Raw genomic sequence first — 19,912 nt, forward strand, 5'->3', positions numbered from 1 at the left:
AAAAAAAAAAGGGGGGGGGGGGGGGGGTCCAGCCACAATTTTTGTTCAAAACTGTTTTTTTTTTTGCGGGTGAATACTGGGTAAAGGAGCATAACGGAAATTAGTGTGAAAAGGAAGTAGTGACTGATCTTTTATTTTTGTATTGAGATGCACATCTAAGTGAAATGGATTATTGGTAAAAAAATAAATAAATAAATAACAAAAAGTAGGACGTGGCTACTTTAGAAAACACGGTATCACTTCCTGATTGGATGAAGGAAGGTACATATGCAAGCTTGCTTCAGTTCGGTTGTAATAAATGGGCGAGTTTTAAGCAGACTAAATGCAGAAGATCTAAATATGTCACCAGAGAGAAGTCTGTCATTTCATCAGATGATCCATGATCCACCAGAATATGATGCTGTGATTACACTGATATTACAATGTCAATTTTTTTTAAACAGATTAATCTTTTTATTTTTTTGCGTGGATGAATCACTCACAAAAAAAAGTGTATTTAGAAAATAAATAGAACTGAATTTTTACTTCATGCCGACTTTAAACCTCAATTCAAACAAGCAGGAAATGACTGCAGATTTGTTTTGAAACAGCATCCATTCACGTTAAGCCTTTTCACACTAACCCCACCAGACTGAAGTCTTTTTTCCTCAATGCAGCGACCTAGACAGACAGACACAGATTAAATCTGAAGATTTACTGTACGTACAGGAACAGAGCCTGTACAGTCTGAGATTCCACCACCTTTCATATGCTTCCTGTCACCATATGAACAGTTAGAGACAATGTTTTTTAAGGTATACATACATTGAGAACAAATAAACCAACTAGAAAATGAGCTACAAACTGCTAACTGTCAGCCCTTTGCCACTCGAAGGGCAGAATCCACTCCACTGACAAAAATACAACATTACACCCGTTTACAGCTTCAACAATGACACAAAATCAAAACAGACCATCTCTTTTATAATAATCAACGAATGAGAAACATTATCATTAGCCCGCTAGTCTATAAACAAACAAACACTTGATAAGAGCCCGTGAAGAGAGCAGTCAAAGCCGCTTCAGAAGAGATTACAGCATAAAAGCTTCTATGACAATCATTCTCACATTCTTTATGATATAATCCTTTTCTTTTCTCTGCCCCTTTACAGCGATAAAGGGATTAACAAATGAGGAATTATGCGTTACAGTATTTTAATCTCAAGGGAGGCGAGGTTACAGAGGACACAGAAAAAAAAAACAAGTACAGTAACGCTAACATTTCGATAAAAAATTTTTTTTTAAAAACACTCAGCGCTGGTAAAATAGATTTGCTGATGTCCATGAAAAGAGCAGCAACGTGGTAGATTAGATTTATTTGTACCTCTGCATTTGATTGACAGTGTATTTATATCCACAATAGAGAAGGACCTGGGCATAAAGTTTCTGCAATCTCTTTTTTAGGTTTAAAAGATCTAGAGTGACAAGACGGATAATCTCTAATCACTTTGGCAAGGTAAGATGGTGTACTATGGGGATTTTAAAGTGCCCGTTGTAAACCTCTGCAAATTGAGACTCAAATTGGACAAATAGTGAGTTCAAAGAGAACAAATCACTTGATATTCTATTTGAGCACAGCTTTACAGAAACATTTTGATCATGTGAAAGGAGAAGGGGACAATGCAATGAATTTCATTTGCTCCAAATTTAAACATTACTTATCTGTTTATGACAACAAATATAATGTAAAGACTGATGCCTTAAACATAAAAGCACTTAAAGCCATAAATCTGAAAGAATATGAATTTTTAGCATCACATCCTATGCATATTATTTTCAGAAAAAATAAACACTCAAGCATGCAATCAAACTTAAACAACTTGAGTCATTGTAATAAACTTTTACGATTTTACACAAACACTATAGAATGTATTACAGAGTGTAATAGGTCATTTGTTTGCCATAAGTGACAATGAATAAAGCTGTGATGGGGGAAAGGGTAATACTGAACCAACCTCATCTCTGAGATCCTAATGTCCCTGGGCTTTGTGACTAGTCCTCTATTGAGAGTTCAACTTCATAACCCACTTGTCCAGCTACAGATCTGTTCTTAGTCTTCATCTCAATCTATTCAACTCATGAGCCAATAAAGAAAACTCACTTGAACTGGGTGGATCATTTTTAGCCATCAAATCTACAATCTATCCTTTTACAGACACCCTTAGATACATTTTTAAACTGAAAACAGATAAGCAGAGTTATTGGGAAAAGGAGTAACTAGTTTAATCCGCCTGTCAAACATAAATCAAGATCAACAGAGTATGAATATTCCTACACAACAAATAATTGATCGACTATAATCAAGTAAACCGTACCTCCCAGATCATCACTATTACACAGTAACAATTTCACTTCATTTAAAAACAAAATTAATAAATCATAATTCCTAAAACAATATGCATTATTATTCTGAAATTAACCACATTTTCTGTCATCAATTCATATCTGTTCAATGCACTACAATTTAAATATGAATGTTTGTTCTGCAAGCATCAAAATCTTATTTTACTGTTTGGATTTGGCTAAATAACAATTATTTGATCAGATCAATAACAAACTGAATTGTTCCTAACAAACTAGATAATTAAAATATCAGGCTTGCCACCACACATAAGCACAGCAACAAGATATGACAAAAGAAAATAGAAAATATTTCTAAACCTCTCCTGGTAGTTAAGAAACCAAATTAACAAATTCACAAAAATAGTCACTTCAGTGACAAGAACATGAATTATAGATTTGTAGTTAATTACTGTCGAGCACAGCAATAAAATCAAGTTATTAAAGCATATCTAAACTGTGAGCACATTTAAATATACATTATTTGGACAACATTTCAGAATAATTTTTAAATAGTCATTACATGCTTAAAACATCATCAATGCACTGTAAACGTATCATTTTAAACGGATTATAATTATATACAAAAAATATTTATATTTTTGAAGAATGGGAAGCACATTTGAAACTATTCACAGCAATAAATGTCATCTGTTACACACATGCAGCTCTGCACTATATTTTTTCATGCTTCCACTCCCTTATTGCAAATACACAGGACTCCATAATAAAACATCACATGAAAACAGGGAGAATCCTGAGAGGAGCACAGGCTGTTCAGTAAAGCACTGCTTAATGTAAGCCCAAATTTAAGAATCTAAAAGTAACATACAGCAAGGGAAAGTGCAGCTGCTATTCAAGACATTATGCAAACCCATAAAACCACAGCAATAGAACTTTCACAAACTGCATAAAAATACTGGGACATTTATGTCCTAAACCGATATTCAATACCAGTTTACAAAAACATATTTTTAAATAATTCTCTCGCAAATTATTCTTTGTTCACATTCTAATTATTGAAGTTATACATTTGTTTTTAAATATGAAAACCTGTGCTACATTATTAGATCGAGTTGTTAAAATTCTATGTAAAATGTATAATTACTTTTCAGACAGCTGACTAAATGTTCAGGTACAAGGTAAAAAGTTTAAAAGCATTGCTCATGAAATTCTGATTTGTGTTTTACAGCTTGATTTGAGAAAATATAAAACAACTGGCCACTGAAATCACAATGGATCACTGACACACAATCAAACAGTAGTTGATAACTTACAGATCAATATGCCAATTTGGCCAAAACAATACTCATTTAAAATGTAATATGTCTAGTTAGACTATCTATTTTGTCATACACTAATGTGATCATTTATATTATTGTAACATTGTTTTGGACGCTATATTTAAAATCATTTACACGTAATATTATTTATCAAAAACAGCAATGGTATGGTACGGTGTCAGTCCAAGGTATATATGTAACCGTGACTTTGCTCGACGTGAAAAAAGCACTTACCAGATAGAGTCTCGATGGCTTTAATCGCCCAGTTCTGGTCGGGGAAGTCCACGAAGGCATAGCCGGATTTGAGCAGGACCTGGTCGGTCACGGGAAGCTTCCTCTCACCGAAGAGCTGCTTCAGGTCCTCCACGGTCACCGAAGGACTCAGATTCCCCACATAGAGTTTGTTCATGGTCTATACTAAAATATGTACGTCCAAATATATCGGCGCGTGCAATGGATTGCTCGAAGTAGGGAAAACAAGGAGAAAATAAAATAGAAAAAAATAAAATAAACGTGCTGAAAATCAGCAGTCACCCCCCAGATGCAGCCGGACCCCCCTGCTACATATACACAACTCTGTTCCTGCTCAAACTCTTTTACTGGGATTGAAAAAAAAGTGTCGTTGCGACGTTACTCTGTTGCCAACAAGCGCCGCCTCTAAATAAAACCGCTCTTAAATATCACAAAATCACTTTTGATGTGTTTATGGACTTAAATTGGTGTCTGGTGTTTAGTTTGCCACCATAAATCACTGTATAAGACATAATGATAAGACTCAGTAAGCAACACAGGAGGGTTAGTTCATTTAAATCCACTTACAGAGAGAATGTCTGTTCAAGTCGATATATATTGTAATGACAGGTCATGCAGCCCTTAAGCTTGTGGTAATAAACGGATGTATGCGTATTTAAATCATTTTCAGAAGCAGATTTACATTTGTGATTGACAGCTTGATTGGCGTCTTTAGGGTGTTGTGGATTGATGGGCGTTTTCCTCTGTCCCTTGTGAGAATAACTCGTTGTTTGTTTTATATTGGTTTACAGTCTTCCTGTTTGATTCGATATTTAATCTACGATTAATAATTGGGACTGTAAAACTGTAAGCACAGACTCCAAAGAGAATAGCAGCTGGAAAATGGGACTTTCTCTGGGAACGCCCATGTCAATGGAAAAGAAACAGGAATGTGAAGAAACCTTATGGAATTATGATTTAGGAAGCGCATGGCCGTTATATATGAATGTAATGCATTGATTCCACTTATGTAGACTGTGGTAAGAGCCTTCCAAAGATGACTCTAATTTTTGAGCAAAATCTCAAATCTCACAACATGTGTGTGTGTGTATGTATATATATATATATCAAAATTAATAAATTATTGAATATCCTGATGATTTCATTCATTGCAATAGTATGCTGAAAGTCCATCTGTGGGGGGTTTCTAACATTAGGTCTTTTACCTGAAATTTTGTTTGCCCCCTTCAGCTGATTTCTGTATTTAGAAGACTATACATCAGTACAGGATTGCTCTGTATTGCAGTATAATGGGGTTTTCTCCTGTGTCTCAAAAACATTATTTATCAGAGCTCCAAATCAGACCCTACATTATAGGTCTCCAAATGCAGCAGTGCCGAGTAGCAAAAGTGTTACAATAGCCTCATAACACAATCTATGACTAAACTGGGACCAGTTAATGTCAGTTTGTGCTGCTTAAAAACACCTTAAATATATTAATGATGCTGATTTCAGAACTCCAGAAAGCCAATTAAAATCCCTCCAAGAGCCAAGTACAGTAAAAGTAAGGAATCCCAGATTGATCAGCTAAAGCAGACACCCACACCGTGTCCAAATTAATGCTAAATCCCTGAGTACTTTAAACTACATTTTTTACACACACTGGAGAAGTATTTTAGATGATCCTATTATTAACAATATATTCTCTGAGGTAAGGAGACTTAAATTGGAACAGAGCTCAGGCAATGGTGTTCTAACGTTTCTATTCAATAAATTTATTAATTTTACTGTAGTTCAAGGCAAATGTCTTAAGAGAACATTTGTATGCATTACATAAATATGCGGTCCATAAATCTGCAGTGGAGTCACCTCAACAAGGATTTCTACACACAACTACAACAAGGATTTTTATCCTTTAGGTTTGAAACACAGATTTCAATGTTTTGAGTCATTCAAGCAGAAGCTCACATCAGGTGGGAGGTATAAAGCAGTTTATTGCAAGCTTAAACTAGGCTTAAACTAAGCTTAAAACGCATAAAAACATAATAGGGTGTGAGCAGGACACTTTATCAAATAAAATAAATGCAAGTTCAGCATCAGATCGACAAAAAAAAAAAAACGGTGCACAAATATTCAAACTACTGAAATATCCAGATCAGTCAAAGACATGTGAAACCTTTTGCAAAAAAAAATCAAAGGGATCGAGTTTAAAGTACATCCAAACTCATGCCACCAGAAATAAACATCTACGTCAACAAGAATGTCATCAACATCATCTTCAGGGATGGCGAGAGGAGTCAAACTTCACTTCAGTAATGACCTGTAAAAACAAATAAAGGTTTACTTAATACTCTATTTTACATACATTTGTCACAAATTACCAGAGCATGTACAGTGTTGAGATTAAGCACTCTTGAAACAAAGCCAGGGAGACAATAGAAGTAAAGTTTACTGTGGTAGTGTTTGTGCAGTACTTACGAGGGGAGTAGGAGCGAGAGCGTGATCTTGACCTGTACGGTCCTCGGCCATAGTAGGGAGAGGGGGATCTTCTCCTGTGAACAGAAAGCTGAGATTTAATGGAAACCACCGCATCTACAGATCGTAACAGTGACATTCAAAACTGTAGCATAGCAAGCCATTTTAAAAGGTAAAAGGCATATAGCACATGCTTCATGTGAAAAAAGATCTTGCTATGTGAACTGATGTAGTATGCAGTCTGTGGGACCACGTCTCAACAGTAAGAATAAGAGGATGTCCTGGGGCAAGTGTGTGAGTGTTTCAGACCAGTTGAATCAACGGTCACTTGCCTTATTTAACCAGTGGTGCTCATCAACTCTACACTTAACCTTCATTGATCTCATACAATTTTAGTTTTTCTAAAATCTACTTAATATAATTTCTCCTCATGTAAATGTAATCATTGTATTGTTATTTAGCTTTCTAACAGAGATTAGCATGTTCAAAAAATATGATTTGTGGTATTCTTGTAAGCACTTCCGCTAGTTAGTGTGTTTACATCATGTTGAGAAGACGCTGTGTTCAAGGATACCACAGAAATACAATTCCAACCTTTTGTTGTGTGCTCGTCATTTTACCGAGGACTGCTTCTCTAATCTTGGCTTTTATCTTCTTGGCTTCTTACCTTCTTAATTTGGACTAACAAGCTCTCCGAGCCACAACTTGTAAGTACGATACGTTGTGTACATTTTCAATTGAGTGCTCAAATTAGCACAAAAACGTGATATTATGTGATGTATGCCTAGTGCAGCTTTAGTTTTCCAGATAAAGCAAAACTCTGGACTTTTGGTAGTACCTAGGTTAGCAAAGTTCACTAAAGGAGGTAGAGCTTTTTCGCATTTGGCTCCCAAACTCTGGAATAGCCTTCCTGATACCGTTCGGGGTTCAGACACACTCTCTCTGTTTAAATCTAGATTGAAGACACATCTCTTTGGCCAAGCATTCAAATAATGCATCTCATAATCTTGTACTGCAGTTATATCTGATCAAATGCACATTATTATTCTTTAGCTCGGGTTAAACTAATCAATTATGTCTCTATTTGTTTCTCTGTTTCTGCTGGGATTGACATCCCGTGGTAACTAGGATTCACACAAGCTTCAGTCTGGATCCAGAACACCTGAGAAGAGATGATGCCACCCCTCAGAGGACCTCAGATGATGCCAACCCTGAAACAACAAACTACCAAATTTTGCTACAAGTTTGATTGCATCATATAATTATTGCTGTTAATAGTGTTCATCGTCTGTTTTATTACGTCTTTAATTGATTTTTCCGTACATTTCTGCCCTATGTACATTAACTGACAGTCACCACTGATAAGCTACCACTAAATATTGTAGAAACTTAATTTTCTGTAAAGCCGCTTTGCACCGATTTGTATCGTGAAAAGTGCTATACAAATAAACTTGAATTAAAGCATATTACTGTCTTAATGAATTAGTTCCGATAATTCGCTGTGAACCCACTATTTCCTAGGAATGTGTCGGTTTGTGCAGTACTTACGAGGGGAGTAGGAGCGAGAGCGTGATCTTGACCTGTACGGTCCTCGGCCATAGTAGGGAGAGGGGGATCTTCTCCTGTGAACAGAAAGCTGAGATTTAATGGAAACCACCGCATCTACAGATCGTAACAGTGACATTCAAAACTGTAGCATAGCAAGCCATTTTAAAAGGTAAAAGGCATATAGCACATGCTTCATGTGAAAAAAGATCTTGCTATGTGAACTGATGTAGTATGCAGTCTGTGGGACCACGTCTCAACAGTAAGAATAAGAGGATGTCCTGGGGCAAGTGTGTGAGTGTTTCAGACCAGTTGAATCAACGGTCACTTGCCTTATTTAACCAGTGGTGCTCATCAACTCTACACTTAACCTTCATTGATCTCATACAATTTTAGTTTTTCTAAAATCTACTTAATATAATTTCTCCTCATGTAAATGTAATCATTGTATTGTTATTTAGCTTTCTAACAGAGATTAGCATGTTCAAAAAATATGATTTGTGGTATTCTTGTAAGCACTTCCGCTAGTTAGTGTGTTTACATCATGTTGAGAAGACGCTGTGTTCAAGGATACCACAGAAATACAATTCCAACCTTTTGTTGTGTGCTCGTCATTTTACCGAGGACTGCTTCTCTAATCTTGGCTTTTATCTTCTTGGCTTCTTACCTTCTTAATTTGGACTAACAAGCTCTCCGAGCCACAACTTGTAAGTACGATACGTTGTGTACATTTTCAATTGAGTGCTCAAATTAGCACAAAAACGTGATATTATGTCCTAGTGCACTAGTGCAGCTTTAGTTTTCCAGATAAAGCAAAACTCTGGACTTTTGGTAGTACCTAGGTTAGCAAAGTTGAGGTAGAGCGGTAGAGCTTTTTCGCATTTGGCTCCCAAACTCTGGAATAGCCTTCCTGATACCGTTCGGGGTTCAGACACACTCTCTCTGTTTAAATCTAGATTGAAGACACATCTCTTTGGCCAAGCATTCAAATAATGCATCTCATAATCTTGTACTGCAGTTATATCTGATCAAATGCACATTATTATTCTTTAGCTCGGGTTAAACTAATCAATTATGTCTCTATTTGTTTCTCTGTTTCTGCTGGGATTAACATCCCGTGGTAACTCGGATTTACACAAGCTTCAGTCTGGATCCAGAACACCTGAGAAGAGATGATGCCACCCCTCAGAGGACCTCAGATGATGCCAACCCTGAAACAACAAACTACCAAATTTTGCTACAAGTTTGATTGCATCATATAATTATTGCTGTTAATAGTGTTCATCGTCTGTTTTATTACGTCTTTAATTGATTTTTCCGTACATTTCTGCCCTATGTACATTAACTGACAGTCACCACTGATAAGCTACCACTAAATATTGTAGAAACTTAATTTTCTGTAAAGCCGCTTTGCACCGATTTGTATCGTGAAAAGTGCTATACAAATAAACTTGAATTAAAGCATATTACTGTCTTAATGAATTAGTTCCGATAATTCGCTGTGAACCCACTATTTCCTAGGAATGTGTCGATTAATGTAGACTGTCGTTGTTCTAATAATTGTTTTGTTTAATAATAAATAATGTAGTGTAGCACACATACTTTATAATCATTGTGAAATTGCTGTTTATTTTGCTGCACTGGCAGTTATAGGGTTAATGCGGGAGACGAGCGAGTTAGTTAGGCTGGTGCTCCTGTGATACAGCCGTTCTGCGTTCTGATTAAAAGTTAAAGACAGAGCATCTTTTGTCTGTCGTTCTTCAAACATTACAGTAGACATTTTGGTTTACAAACTGTATTGTTTCATCAGTTAGTCACGTTAGCACTCGGCTAACGTACCCACCATTATTGTTTTAAGTGTTCAGTTTAGCAGCTAAACTTTAAACTGGGCACGATTCGCTTGCATAAGTGTTTTTGTATTTTATGCCATTATTTTAAGAACGGATTGGAGCACTATATTATTGTTTTATGTAAAGGTGCTTTGTCAATGGCAGCGCTCACTAACTTGCTCAAGGACTCCTCTCTGTGCCAATCACAACAGGCTTGGCCAGCTGACCGATCAGAGCAGAGTAGGCTTATGGAAGGGAGGGGTTTGCTCCGAACTTGCTTGGAACAAATAGTTTCGAAATCATTGGCAAATGACTCTAATATTAAATGTTTTCTGACCGTAGATGCCTTTAAACCTGTTGTAGGGGACTCTAACACAATATTAGGACACTTTAAAATACCATATGACCTGCTCTTAAAAAAAGTCAACATTTTTGCAAAGAAAATGAATATTGAAAGAAGACTCTTGTGCTCACCAAGGATGCATTTACTTGATCAAAAATACAGTTAAAAACATTAATAGTCAAATAACCTTACAATTTAAAATAATTTTAATACACTTTAAACAATTTTATCCTGTAATGACCAGGCTGAACTAGGCTTTTCAGCACCATTATGCCAGTCTTCAGTGTCACATGATCCTTTAGAAATCATTATATGAGGTGATTTGGTGCTCAAAAAACTTTTTTTATTACCATCAAAGATGAAAACAGGTGTGTTGCTTATTATTTTTATTTTTTAACTTAACTTGAAACTTTTTAACATGGTAGTGTGTTTAACAATATACTACATATAACATCAAATATTTTGTAGTGAAATGAGTAACAAAATCATCTGGTTAAGCACAAACCTAATCCTTATTGTTGAGCCATGTAGGATGGTGAGATGTCGCTACAAACACATACAGACTGACTGTTGAACAGTAGGGGGAAATCACCTGTATGACCTGCTGTTGTAGTAGTCACGGTCATCATAGCGATCATATCCACGCTCATAGCCTCGTTCATAGTAATCACGGCGACGGCTAACACTCGGGCCTCCGCCACTGCACGCAAGAAAAATTATTTGAATTCAACATTGATCATTGAAATACACAACACTGATCAAGACCATTAACTATAAGAGAGATATTCAGTTATTAGCAGGCACGGCTTGTCTGTAAGGGCAGAGCCCCACCAAAATATTCACCCAAAACACAGAGCTATATATAAGCTGAATAAATAATAAACTGCAAATATGTTCAGGATTCTGCAACATTTTTTTGGGATTTTTTTGCCAATTTTAAGTCAAAGTGCACAGGATATTAAAATTCATCGCAAGCTTTGGCTGGCGTGTAAAATGATACTAGTGGGGCAGTCGTGCCGGTTTTTTTTTTTTTACTGGAGAAAGCAATATTATGGATAGAGGACTCGTATTTTTGGGTAAAATATTCCTTTAACCTTCTGAATCAAGCAATTGGAAAAACTATGTAAAATTGTCAATTAGTGATTTCAGCAAAGACAGAACATTCTCATTTCTTGTATGAACAAAAACAACTTATTGCTTTATGGAAATCCATACAAATGACAGCTGCAGTTTATTAACCAATCAGATTTTGCAGCTAAGTTGCATGTTACTATTCAGCTGGAAAAATTCACCTCTTTTGAATCTTCTCTGTTCTCAAAGTAGACAAAGGCAAAACCCCTGGAGCGTCGAGACTGCTGGTCATACACAATGCTGACATCACTCAGAGGGCCAAACTTAGAGAATACCTCCCTCAGGTCTCTCTCGGTGGTGTACAGGCTCAGACCAAACACTCCCAGGCAGCTGTTTGGGTCTGGGTTTGCCTAAAGGTGAAGAAAACTTTACAGATTACAATATAGCACTACAAAAACACTGCATAGAACATCATGTATGGATCCGACTCCTTGTCATACCCGGTCTCCAACGTGACGTCTACGGTTGGACATAGGAGAATGACTATGACTGCGGTGGCGACGGTATTCACTGCTGTATGAGCGGCTGCGTGAACGTCTCCGGCGAGAATGAGAGCGTGAACAGGAACGACTGTAGTGTCGGCGAGAACTCCGATGGGAACGGGACCTGCAAAATGATAGAGTAAAATGAAAAAGAGCACCATAAAAGGCAACAGACAGGAAGACTATCAAGTTACCAAGTGATAAGTCCCGTCTTCAACTTCTTAGACAGACAAGAACCTCCGGCTTCAATTTCATTATATATCAAGTTGCTACCAACGCATGTCAAATGATCAACTGCAGAGTGCTTAAAATCGTAGTCCTGGGTGGGGGAATTTTTTTTTTTTTTTTTTTTAAATCTGGCCCAAACATCGTTTCTACTTTTAACCGGAAAGCAGCAGGTGTGACTTCCACTCTGCAGACTCCATGTACTGTGAATTCCACTAGTAGCTGAGCCACGAGGCCATTTCAACAGTTTCAAATGACATGTAATTTTGGACTTAATCAAAAGCAACAACTGTTTCCCGGTTAATTTTAAGACACACAGAAACCAAGTAATACAATTTTGTAATAATATAATATACTTTGACTTGTTTTCCTGTAAAGTACTTGGTGCTTATTGTAGTGCTTTTTTATTGTAAACCACTTTGAACTTCATTCTTTGTATTGAAGGTGCTATACAAATAGAGTTTATTATTATTATTATTATTAATTAAGAACAAGGTCAACCTTTGCTTTGCCATGCAGATTGTTTGACCTTAAAAACACTAGAAATACTCACCGAGTCTTGGACCTGGAGCGAGAGCGGGATTTCGAGCGAGAGTGGTGGGACCCCTCTTTCGACCGAGCAGGTGAGCGTTCCGGCGAGCGACTGGCTGACTTAGCAGATCCTCTAGGACTTGGGCTCCTAGAGGTCGAACGGGACTCCTAAACCAACCACATCCAAATCATGTAAGAGCCAGAAAACATGGTCAAACTGAGAATGTTTAACTAATTACTGTATGCATATAAATGAGTTTGAGACCATTCTAGTTCTAGACTAGGATAATATGCAGTGGCCTTTTCCCTGCAGGTACATGAACTAGTGTTAATAGTGTAAATTTACTTTGAAGCACTTACAACATAGGAATTTGTCGTTTTTTGACATGTAATGCATTATTACTTATGAAAATAACTACCTGTAAATCTGTCATGCTACAGGACAATAGTAACTATTGCAATACAAATGGACAACAGAAGATTTATGCATGCAGGCATGGGACAAACATACTAAGAGTTACTTAGCGCTGCGATCTTATCCCAGATAACTTCTGATCTTAACTTCATAACACATCTTTTCTTCTTTCTTCAGTTTCAATTTCATTTCTGACTTCATTCCTCTTCCCCCATTTCTCTCACTGCCCATAAATGCTATATGGGAACTTCTTTTGCTCTGAAAATTAGCATGCACTGAAAATTCAGCTTCAAATTATTTGCATTAACAACTTGACATTTGACTTCGTCCAGATTTCTCTTCTTCCAACCTTAACCTTAACAAAAAAAAAAAAAAAGGATGAAGAATGTGTAAATACTGGACATCACAACCAATAATCCTCAGAGGTGTAAAGTATTGGAGTAAATGTAATTAGTTACTGTACTTGAGTATTTTTTTTCAATACTTTGTAGTTGTACTGAGTATCAAAGATATTAGCAACTTTTACTCTCTACATTTTTGAATGAGTATATGTACGCTTTACTAGGGTTGGGTATCGTTTTTTTTTTTCTTCTCGATACCGGTGCCAAATCGATACTTTTAAAACGGTTCCAGTGCCTAAACCGATACTTATTAAAAATAAAAATAAAAAATAATCCCAAAAAAGATGGATTGGCCATTAGACTAGAAATAGAATAGAGAGTGCAAATGTCAGAGGGTCAAGTTTTTTTAATTAAAAAAAACAAGCAGATAAAATTAGAAGTAGCATTAGAATAGAGAGTGCTAGAGTTAGAGGGTCAAATGAAGATGAAAGTTGTGTTTTCAGCCGTTTCTTGAAAATATTAAGGACTCCACCATTCCACCAGGAGGGAATAGTTAATGTAGAAGTCCATGAAAGTTTTAACATAGGTAGAATGCAAAATGTTTCATTGCAAGCATTTCAGTCAAATGTAATTTATGCAATATTTCAAACCTCTAACCCACTTGGGAAAATCAACCCATGGCAATAGAAGTTAAACGTAGCCCAATTATGTGGAAAAAAACATGGACTTGGCAACCCTGCATCCAACAAGAACTACCGGAGTCAGCTTTGACTGATCAGAGGTCGAGAATAAGGAGAGATGACTGACAAGACCATGCTGGAGAATTTGCTGCTCAACAGATTCTGAGCTCATTGCCAAATATCTTGTAAGATGTGCTCCCTTTACACAGAGTGCGTGTGATCGCGAAATCGAAAGTGAAAGTAAACAGCGCAAACGCTCATTCAAAAATATTTAAATACACCGCATCCTGAGAGCGGCTCCCTGATGAGCCAAAATTATACACAATATTAGTATGTTTAAAGGAGTGGACACGAAAATCACGGGAGAGAAACAGATGTTGCAGGAGCAGGTGGTAAAAAGAGGAGATTTCCAGGGAAAAGAGGACGTATGGTCACCCTAATTTATTGCTAATCGTTGTATTCTTTTAAAAGTAGCATATAGAACATATTTTGTGCCTCATTCTGTGACAAGAAGCCTCATCAGATCACAAAAGGAAGCATTTGACTGGTGTTGTGGAGTAAAAAGGATATACTTTTTCTCTTTTCTGAGACAACAGGGTTAGAAATGTGAATACAAGGGAGGTTTAGCTTTAGGCATTTTAATTTAAGCATGTTTAGCTCAGTTAACGGAAGGCTACCTGCTGCCATCAGAGCAAGTGTAAATACTGCATTCACGCGCTCCTCGGATACTCTCATTTCACGAGTTGTGCTTTTAAGTCGTAATGTGAAAACAACATGGACATTCTCAGTCGGGATACTATTTTTCACGTGCGGTGCCAGTGATGATGCTTCTTACGTCCGTTTCGGAGAACCAGAGGACAAATATTTCAATCGATCGCTCAGGCATGGCACCGAAAACTTGTCAACAAGGCTACTTTATGTGAATGCGAGTTCCTTAGCAAGTATCTGTGAATCAAGAGGTGTTTTATATATGAGACGAGGACATGACTGCAGCCGGCAATGAGGCCCAAACCAGCACATCCACTGCAAGAAGGCATCAGCTTTTTAATTTTACCTAACATTATTTTATTTATCTATTACACTGAAGAGACCTTTTTGAAGGATATTGTTTTTTTGTTTGTTTTTGTTATGTAACTTTGAGGTGTTCAGTTTTATTTTGGTTTTAGAAAATAAATGTGATTGCTCTCCTCACAAATTAACTCTTTCTTGTTTTTGTTTCATGCTCTCTGTGCCTTGCCCTGGACTTTTATTTCACTTCCTGTCTCCCGTGGTTTGTGTAGTCAGTTTGTTCATTGGTTCCCCTTGATTAGTCTCCTCAGGTGTGTCTTATCTTGTTAAGCTTGTCTAACCCTGTGTGTGCGTATATATAGAGAGAGAGAGAGAGAGAGAGAGAGCCCTAGTTTTTCCTCAGTTCCATGTGAGTTGTCGAATTTAATGGTTGTCTGTTTGCCAGTCATTCTGTTCTTTGGCTTATTGTTTGTTCTAGTTTTTCCATGAAATATGGAAAATTTCCGCAGCTTCTCCACAATGTTACAGTTTTTGACTGGCATGTCTCTTTGACTAGTGCATTTTTTTGAGCCTATATTTAGTAGAAGTAAAATACTTAAGTACTGTTAAAATCGGATACTCCAAGACTTTTATTCAAGTTGTTTTGGAAATGGTGACTTGTAACGTGTAGTGGAGTCATTTTCACTGTAAGGTATCTGTACTTTTACTCAAGTATGGTTTTTTTAGGTACTCTTTACACCTCTGATAATCCTATCGTTTTATTAGTGTGGGGAAAACATTATAGATGAACCAACAGAAATGAAAAGTGAGCTTTAATACCCATCATGAAGAACAATTAGATACTTCCAGGTGCATCCTGAGCCTTATGCATGGATGGATGCATGCAAAAGCAATTACTCCAATTACAAACTAACACTTAATTGCATATCTTGTAATATTACACATTAAAAGTAATTTAAGTCAACCTTTAGGATTTGAAAGGATAATTCTGATATGCCTTATACGTTACATATCTCGTCTACTGTTATGTTACTATACTAACAAAAGACTAATGTCGTTATAATATTAAAAGTGTAACGTTACGTTATTTTGAAACGAATTAGCATTTTGTGCATTAGCTTTAAGGCTCAGGATGACCTCGTGTATTAGCAGCAAGTATTACTCATACAGGTTATATAGATTTAATAAAACATGCGAATAGAAAACACCACTTAGTTAAGACAGTAAATGTTAAAACATTTTGCTTACTATTAAAAAAGCAAAAACTGAAAGGCAGATAAAGGTCTTTCTGATCAGAAGCACGTCTGTCTGCTAGCACCGAAGCTAGCTAAAGTACGTTAACTGGATTCTCGGAGTTCGACAAATCCGTATTACACGTAGTAGTTATGTGATTTTATTAAGTTTTTAGAGACGTTAAAAAGAAAAAAACATCGAGTCTATCATCGCATTTGTACATTAGTAATCGGATTTTACTAAATGAATGAAGCCCGTCTGGCTCGGTCCTGCTGGCTAGCATTCAACATGGAGGACATTTCGAGAAGAAACATGGAAGGGCGCGTGCAAAAAGACAAAACAGTACAAACATTACTACATACCCGCTCCACGAATTCCTTATCGGCGTCACTCATTGTTGTTTAGTATGTATTACGCTGCAATGGTAACACTGGGACAGAAATTACAGATAATGAAACACAAATAGAGCGCACAAACAGATCGAGCGTCTGGTAATGAACGCCTTTCTCGGTCGAAGAGGCGGTATTAAGAAACCAGCGTTTCCACTCCCACTGGCGCGGCGGAGCAACGGCCGCAAGAGGGCGTCGAACATACTACACCGATTAAAGCTTCTTGTCAAAGCCTGTACATCATTTATACACCTATAATAAACATATGTTTTACACAACCAGACCTTTATTCAATTAATTTTACATAGAGCAATGGTTAAAAAACCTCAGAACAAATCCCATCCGACTGGCATCAAATGCGGAGTGGCTTATCCTACTTCGAAAAGATTCTTTACTACTCAGTAAGCAAGGACCTGATTGGTCGATATATATATATAGAGAGAGAGAGCGAGAGAGAGCGAGAGAGGATATCTGTGCAAGACATCGATTGGACGACGCTGAGAGTAATTCTTCCCACGTTTACTACACTAGACATTATATGAATGGGAAACTGCTGCATGGCAATGAGCTGCATTTCTTTGAGTTTGAGTTTTCTTCTGACTTTGTTTGAAGTAGAGGTATTCTCAAATACTTGTTTTGTTCTGGTATTTAAGTGTTATACTTAGAAATGACCATTTTGCTGCCTTAGTAGGCTATGTTTTATTTTATACACAGCAGCGAACTTGCACATGTAACGTTATATTTTAATTGATTCCTATTTTAGAAAAAAAAGCAGTGGTGGGACAGATGTGGATAATACTAACATAAAAACAAAACGTATTTATTTGTGTTATTATCATTCTACATCACCGTATTCACACACACGTATTCTTTGTGCTTTTATAGCTATACATTATTATTTTTAAATCAATTCAAAGCTATTTCCCTGTTTAATACTGTAAAGCTGCTTTGACACAATCTTCACTGTAAAAGCGCTATATAAATAATGCTGACTCGACTAAAGTGGGAAATAATTGGAGAATGTTCCAAGTAGCTACATTTGTATTGAGTTTCCAGTAGATGGCGCCTAAGATACAAAGTTGCATTTTTGTGTAATTCATTTTAATGAGCGACAGGAGTGGTTTCTGCCATCTCCTTAACATTATGAATATTGTAGATTTAATTTTTTAGGTACTCTTTACACCTCTGATAATCCTATCGTTTTATTAGTGTGGGGAAAACATTATAGATGAACCAACAGAAATGAAAAGTGAGCTTTAATACCCATCATGAAGAACAATTAGATACTTCCAGGTGCATCCTGAGCCTTATGCATGGATGGATGCATGCATGCAAAAGCAATTACTCCAATTACAAACTAACACTTAATTGCATATCTTGTAATATTACACATTAAAAGTAATTTAAGTCAACCTTTAGGATTTGAAAGGATAATTCTGATATGCCTTATACGTTACATATCTCGTCTACTGTTATGTTACTATACTAACAAAAGACTAATGTCGTTATAATATTAAAAGTGTAACGTTACGTTATTTTGAAACGAATTAGCATTTTGTGCATTAGCTTTAAGGCTCAGGATGACCTCGTGTATTAGCAGCAAGTATTACTCATACAGGTTATATAGATTTAATAAAACATGCGAATAGAAAACACCACTTAGTTAAGACAGTAAATGTTAAAACATTTTGCTTACTATTAAAAAAGCAAAAACTGAAAGGCAGATAAAGGTCTTTCTGATCAGAAGCACGTCTGTCTGCTAGCACCGAAGCTAGCTAAAGTACGTTAACTGGATTCTCGGAGTTCGACAAATCCGTATTACACGTAGTAGTTATGTGATTTTATTAAGTTTTTAGAGACGTTAAAAAGAAAAAAACATCGAGTCTATCATCGCATTTGTACATTAGTAATCGGATTTTACTAAATGAATGAAGCCCGTCTGGCTCGGTCCTGCTGGCTAGCATTCAACATGGAGGACATTTCGAGAAGAAACATGGAAGGGCGCGTGCAAAAAGACAAAACAGTACAAACATTACTACATACCCGCTCCACGAATTCCTTATCGGCGTCACTCATTGTTGTTTAGTATGTATTACGCTGCAATGGTAACACTGGGACAGAAATTACAGATAATGAAACACAAATAGAGCGCACAAACAGATCGAGCGTCTGGTAATGAACGCCTTTCTCGGTCGAAGAGGCGGTATTAAGAAACCAGCGTTTCCACTCCCACTGGCGCGGCGGAGCAACGGCCGCAAGAGGGCGTCGAACATACTACACCGATTAAAGCTTCTTGTCAAAGCCTGTACATCATTTATACACCTATAATAAACATATGTTTTACACAACCAGACCTTTATTCAATTAATTTTACATAGAGCAATGGTTAAAAAACCTCAGAACAAATCCCATCCGACTGGCATCAAATGCGGAGTGGCTTATCCTACTTCGAAAAGATTCTTTACTACTCAGTAAGCAAGGACCTGATTGGTCGATATATATATAGAGAGAGAGAGAGCGAGAGAGGATATCTGTGCAAGACATCGATTGGACGACGCTGAGAGTAATTCTTCCCACGTTTACTACACTAGACATTATATGAATGGGAAACTGCTGCATGGCAATGAGCTGCATTTCTTTGAGTTTGAGTTTTCTTCTGACTTTGTTTGAAGTAGAGGTATTCTCAAATACTTGTTTTGTTCTGGTATTTAAGTGTTATACTTAGAAATGACCATTTTGCTGCCTTAGTAGGCTATGTTTTATTTTATACACAGCAGCGAACTTGCACATGTAACGTTATATTTTAATTGATTCCTATTTTAGAAAAAAAAGCAGTGGTGGGACAGATGTGGATAATACTAACATAAAAACAAAACGTATTTATTTGTGTTATTATCATTCTACATCACCGTATTCACACACACGTATTCTTTGTGCTTTTATAGCTATACATTATTATTTTTAAATCAATTCAAAGCTATTTCCCTGTTTAATACTGTAAAGCTGCTTTGACACAATCTTCACTGTAAAAGCGCTATATAAATAATGCTGACTCGACTAAAGTGGGAAATAATTGGAGAATGTTCCAAGTAGCTACATTTGTATTGAGTTTCCAGTAGATGGCGCCTAAGATACAAAGTTGCATTTTTGTGTAATTCATTTTAATGAGCGACAGGAGTGGTTTCTGCCATCTCCTTAACATTATGAATATTGTAGATTTAAACGTAATTTAAAGAGTGACTTTTTATAATATCCAATAAAAAAAAAGCACATGTAGAGTGAAAGTGTGATCTTCACTAAAAATGCATCATTGCATGTGTATTGGCACAAAATAATTATTTTGACAATCATTTTCCTTTAAGCCTTTCTTCCCAAGACAGGATGAATATGGC

General features: G+C 36.6%; 1 protein-coding gene and 1 long non-coding RNA gene across 2 annotated transcripts in view; both read right to left on the reverse strand.

Annotated features, from left to right (window-relative positions):
- The window catches only part of LOC107596520 (uncharacterized), a 10,737-nt gene extending 6,274 nt beyond the window's left edge, over positions 1 to 4,463 (reverse strand). The window contains exon 1 of the long non-coding RNA XR_001610378.1: positions 3,893 to 4,463. This is a non-coding gene — a long non-coding RNA (uncharacterized lncRNA). The remainder of the gene's footprint in view (positions 1 to 3,892) is intronic.
- A 1,399-nt stretch (positions 4,464 to 5,862) lies between these two features.
- LOC107596540 (transformer-2 protein homolog beta-like) lies at positions 5,863 to 16,662 on the reverse strand. Its single transcript, XM_016287295.1, has 8 exons — positions 16,494 to 16,662; positions 12,477 to 12,622; positions 11,657 to 11,822; positions 11,378 to 11,566; positions 10,834 to 10,856; positions 10,678 to 10,785; positions 7,917 to 7,990; positions 5,863 to 6,213 (listed from the first exon to the last, which is right to left on the reverse strand). The coding sequence occupies exons 1-8, from the start codon at positions 16,524 to 16,526 to the stop codon at positions 6,203 to 6,205; spliced, it is 750 nt and encodes a 249-aa protein (XP_016142781.1). The 5' UTR covers positions 16,527 to 16,662; the 3' UTR covers positions 5,863 to 6,202.
- Positions 16,663 to 19,912: the final 3,250 nt, after the last annotated feature.

The sequence above is a fragment of the Sinocyclocheilus grahami genome, unplaced genomic scaffold (assembly GCF_001515645.1).
Source record: "Sinocyclocheilus grahami isolate Dianchi unplaced genomic scaffold, SAMN03320097.WGS_v1.1 scaffold220.1, whole genome shotgun sequence".
Lineage (NCBI taxonomy): Eukaryota > Metazoa > Chordata > Actinopteri > Cypriniformes > Cyprinidae > Sinocyclocheilus > Sinocyclocheilus grahami.